This window comes from Palaemon carinicauda, chromosome 3, assembly GCF_036898095.1.
Source record: "Palaemon carinicauda isolate YSFRI2023 chromosome 3, ASM3689809v2, whole genome shotgun sequence".
Lineage (NCBI taxonomy): Eukaryota > Metazoa > Arthropoda > Malacostraca > Decapoda > Palaemonidae > Palaemon > Palaemon carinicauda.
The window spans coordinates 141,433,415-141,438,643 of record NC_090727.1 but is presented as its reverse complement, the minus strand read 5'-3'; the positions used below and the strand labels follow the sequence as shown (position 1 = coordinate 141,438,643).

Here is a 5,229-nt window from a genome sequence, read left to right as displayed (position 1 = left end):
AATCCCAATCTCTGGATCAACAGACAGCTGCATCATTTTTTTGCCTATGAGTGTAATATTCTTGATTCTGTTTCATATTTTACCTATATTATTTTTTTTTTCCAAGGGACTTTAGTTTTTTCCTGAGTGTAATATTCTTGATTTTATTCCTTATGTTTCTTCTATTATTTTTTTTCCCAAACGGACATTATTTTTTCCTGAGTGTAATATTCTTGATTCTGTTCCATATTTTGCCTATGTTATTTTTTTCCAAAGGATATTATTTTTTCTTGAGTGTAATATTCCTGATTCTATTTTATATTTTGCTTATATTATTTTTTTCCTAGGGACTATTTTTTCCTGGGTGTAATATTCTTGATTTGATTTTTTATAGTTTTCTATTATTTTTTTAAAGGACATTAATTTTTCCTGGGAGTAATATTCTTTATTTTATTTATTTCATTTTTATTCTATTTTTCATTTTTTAGTTTTTTCTATCTTTTCCTGAATGTAATTTTTTTATTTTCATTTTATTATTTTTTTTTCCAAGGGACATTATTTTTCCAATGAGTTTGATATTCTTTTATTTTATATCTTATTTTGCCTCTGTTATATTTCTTCCAAGGGTATTATTTTTTCCTATGAGTTTAATATTCGGTTATTTTATTTTTTACTTTGGCTAATTTTTTTCCCTTGAGGAATGATTTTCCGGTTTATTTATTTATTAAGTCATATTAATTGGGGAAGATTGATGGTAATTTTCATCATTGTTTCGGTATTTTCATTCTTTAATTTCTTTTGAATCTGTATTTAAATGTCAACTCCTAGAGCGTTATTCTTTTATTGTTTAAGTATTTAAATTCTTCATATCTTTGTAATTTATAAGAAAAATTATTATGTTTTCGGTAATCACGTTATTTATTACTTTTGAATTTATAATATATTTTAAACTTTCGTGCCGTTAAGGTTGTATCATTATCTCGATACCTATTTTGTTTTCCTTTTTTTTTCTTTAAAATTGGATATCTTCATTCTACAGCATTTTTTTTACTTCGTTTCACAAACATACCTTTCTGTTCCGGTTTTTTTACTGAATAATTTTATTTTCTCAAATACCTCTTACAAAATGAACTTTGCATTTAAAACAGTTAAAAACCCCAACATTTTCTTAAAGACCCAACATTTCTTTGAAAAGAAGTAAAGCTTTCCATCTCACCTGGCTAAGGGACGACCTGAAGAACTCCATGGACTGCTCGAGGGCGTAGGTGTCAGAAGAGCAAGTGTCGAGGATGAGGGCGCCGATGGTGATGTTGGGCAGAAGGACGGTATCGCGGTTGATTTTGTCGAGGGCGTAGAGCATCGCCTCCATCCTCTGGATGCCCTTCTCTTCCTTGATACTCCCGCAGGGCTCATCCAGTCCCCTCTCGTGCATGGGGAACATCCCGCCGAAGATCACGTCCCCGTCGATCTTCACCATCTTATTTTTGTCCGGATTTCCAGCCTGGGTTCTCCCTGTCAGTGACACCAGGAGAAGCAGTGTGAGCAGCACCAGGCCCCTGGCGCCCTTCACCCCATCGTGAGGACCATGGATGCCAGGGCCAGATGGCAGTAGTATGCTCATCCCTTCACCTCTGGTGACATTCCTGAAGCTTTTGAGTTTGTGCCTGTGACGCCTCCTTCCTCCTCCCCCACCTTTCCATTGGAGCCTGGGGATGCGGAATGCCCTCTCCTTCGAGGGCAAGACTCCTTGGGCCTGGGCACGACTCCTCCAGCCTCCACTCAGATACGTTCCCTCTTTGGGTAGTGTAGGTGATGATGCGGTTGGTGAGGATGAGGATGGAGATGATGATGAGGGTAATGAAGGGAAGGATGGTGGTAATGACGGTGACGGAGGTGGGGATGAGGGGGTTACCACAGATAGGTTTCTCTTATCATCACGTCCTCGGGCTGTCATGGCAACGTGGTGACGACGCCACCAGCCATCATCAGCCGTCGGCAGTGATAACGACTTTTGGAGGTCATCTGGGGAGGCCGATGGGGGTGAGTCATCAGTGCCATGCCTGCAACGCCCCTTTGGCAAATCACGAGGAAGCAATGGTGACGATCTCAAAGGCATTGTCGCGGAGAGGGGGGGCCGTGAAAGTGATGCCCCCCGGCTCTCTGTTTGTGGGTCTCTTAAGATCTGGAGCCCCCCACGTGGTCTCTCAGCCTCCTCGTCCGAGAAACTGCTCGCCCTCCACCTCCCGGTTCTTCCCAAGGGCGCTCATTTCGAAGAAGGTCCTGTCGCGCGGCTCATTCGGTTTAAAGTAGGCGAATGGAAAATCGTATCATTGCTCTTCACCGAATGATTGAGAACACACAGCGGTAATTGAGTGGTACCACTGATAAATAAAGTCTTCGCTAATTTCAATAATTACTAGTTATTCTCATTAAACAATCATTTATACCACTTTTCCACATTTAAAGTTCCACTTAAACATAAAATGTAAGACCAACTAATAAAAAAATAAATTAATGGACTTGACGTATTTAACAGAGGGAGAACACGTCGCAGAAATATATAGGTAAATGAGGGGGATGGACCATCTACGGGCCCTGACCCCCCTCACACGTGCCCTTGGCTCTCTACCTTATTTTCCTCTGCACTTCACTATCACCATAGATATTAAAACCAGTTTTCGAATCACTATGAAACCGGACCACCACAACCAACTGATGAAAATAAAAAAAACCACCGAACCGCTTACAGTGTTCCGCGCAGCATTTTTATTATGTATCCCGACGATATGCAATTGTTTTTAATTAACTTTTCTTTGCCCCTTCACGTTTCTACCACATGTTGATTGTTTCAATTCGAAAACAAGTTTCCCCGGAAATTTCAAGTTGGTGTTTAAGGGAAGAACCGAGGGATTTAAAATCCCCCTTTTTTTGATTCCACTCGACGGATAGGGAAATTAAAAAAAAAAGGGGGGAGGGAGAACAGGTTGCGGTGTCAACTGTCACGGGGCAGCCAACAGCGGACAGCAGCGGCAGCAGCAACAGCGGCAGCGGCAGCTACAGCAGAAGCAGCGACGACGGCGGCGGCGGGAGTGGAGACCCCGACACCAATGGACTCTCTCCACACTACCTTCACATCGGCTCTGCCCTCAACCACCCTCACGAGAGTCTGCGCTTATTACCTCGGCCACCACGCACGCTCTCTCTCTCTCTCTCTCTCTCTCTCTCTCTCTCTCTCTCTCCTTTTTTATTCCCTACTTAATTTCTTTATTCTCTCTATTTGTGCCCCTGTCTCGTTGTGATTACGTTATAATCTCTCTCTCTCTCTCTCTCTCTCTCTCTCTCTCTCTCTCTCTCTCTCTTTTATTACAACTTTTCATATCTCTCTCTCTCTCTCTCTCTCTCTCTCTCTCTCCTTTTTTATTCCCTACTTAATTTCTTTATTCTCTCTATTTGTGCCCCTGTCTCGTTGTGATTACGTTATAATCTCTCTCTCTCTCTCTCTCTCTCTCTCTCTCTCTCTCTTTTATTACAACTTTTCATATCTCTCTCTCTCTCTCTCTCTCTCTCTCTCTCTCTGTCTGTCCTTGTTTATCCCCTACTTATTTTTCTCTCTCCATTTGTGCCCCTGTCTCGTTGTGATTACGTTATAATCTCTCTCTCTCTCTCTCTCTCTCTCTCTCTCTCTCTCTGTTAGTCTGTCCTTTTTTATCCCCTACTTAATTTTTTATTCTCTCTATTTGTGCCCATGTCTCGTTTTAATTACGTTATAGGCTCTCTCTCTCTCTCTCTCTCTCTCTCTCTCTCTCTCTCAGTCTGTCCTTTTTTACCCCTACTTAATTTTTTTATTCTCTATTTGTGCCCATGTCTCGTTCTAATTACGTTATAGGCTCTCTCTCTCTCTCTCTCTCTCTCTCTCTCTCTCTCATTACAACTTTTCATCTCTCACTCGTTTATTATAACTTTTCATCTCTCTCTCTCTCTCTCTCTCTCTCTCTCTCTCTCTGCATCTGTTGGTCTGTCGTTTTTTTAGCCCCTACTTAATATATTTTCTCTCTATTTGTGCCCCTGTCTCGTTCTAATTACGTTATATGGTTATTCTCTCTCTCTCTCTCTCTCTCTCTCTCTCTCTCTCTCATTACAACTTTTCATCTCTCACTCGTTTATTATAACTTTTCATCTCTCTCTCTCTCTCTCTCTCTCTCTCTCTCTCTCTCTCTGTTAGTCTGTCCTTTTTTATCCCAAACTTAATTTTTTTATTCTCTCTATTTGTGCCCATGTCTCGGTCCAATTACGTTATTGGCTCTCTCTCTCTCTCTCTCTCTCTCTCTCTCTCTCTCTCTCTGCATCTGTTAGTCTGTCCTTTTTTATCCCCTACTTAATATTTTTTTCTCTCTATTGGTGCCCCTGTCTCGTTCTAATTACGTTATAGGGTTACTCTCTCTCTCTCTCTCTCTCTCTCTCTCTCTCTCTCTCTCTCTCTCTCTTTTATTTGTAAGAAATTTTTTATTCTCTTTTTCTGCTATTAATTTTGCTAATTAAGGTACGTCTCTCATCCCCTTTTTTTTAGTCTCTCTCTCTCTCTCTCTCTCTCTCTCTCTCTCTCTCTCTCTCTCATTGTTCCTCTTGTAACGCACAGTATATTTCTGACTCGGTTCGTCATTAAACTTTTCTCTTAGTTTCTTCAACATTAACTTTTCTTCCCAATACAAACTCCCCCTCTTTCTGTCTCTCCTCTTGCATTTTTTCTTTATTTTCTCTCATTTGTTATCCTTCTCTCTCATTTGTTCCTCATATCCCCCATTTGTTATATGATTTGTTTGAAAACACTGATAAGCAATCTCCTCGAGACCTACTTATCATGACCTAGGAAATTTGGACTTAGCCAAGTCTCGGAGTCTGGATTTAATTGCTAATTCAAAACACTTTATGGCTTCTGGGGCCTCTTTGATGCAATCGTCCATCTTGAGGACTTTTTCTTCAGGCCACTTACTTCATTTGCTTTCCCTCTCTCTTCTGAATCACCTGGTTTCTTTCACAGGACAAACTTTTTTTTTTGCACTGTTTCTATCGCTGGATAAGCAGTCTTTTTTGCCCCTGGTTTCTGTCGCTGTACAGGCTTCGTTTTTTTTATATGTTTTTTAACCCTGGACGGGCAGTGTTTTTGCACTAGGTTTCTATGGCTGGACAAGTAGTGTTTTTTTCACATGGTTTTTATCGCTGGATAGGTAGTGATTTTTTTTTCACATAGTT

At 40.5% G+C, this 5,229-nt stretch overlaps 1 protein-coding gene across 1 annotated transcript in view; it reads right to left on the bottom strand.

Annotated features, from left to right (window-relative positions):
- The window catches only part of LOC137634444 (uncharacterized), a 278,687-nt gene extending 275,562 nt beyond the window's left edge, over nucleotides 1-3,125 (bottom strand). Inside the window, exon 1 of the mRNA XM_068366843.1 lies at nucleotides 1,196-3,125. Within this exon, the coding sequence (XP_068222944.1) occupies nucleotides 1,196-2,095 (900 nt within the window). The 5' untranslated portion in view covers nucleotides 2,096-3,125. The remainder of the gene's footprint in view (nucleotides 1-1,195) is intronic.
- Nucleotides 3,126-5,229: the final 2,104 nt, after the last annotated feature.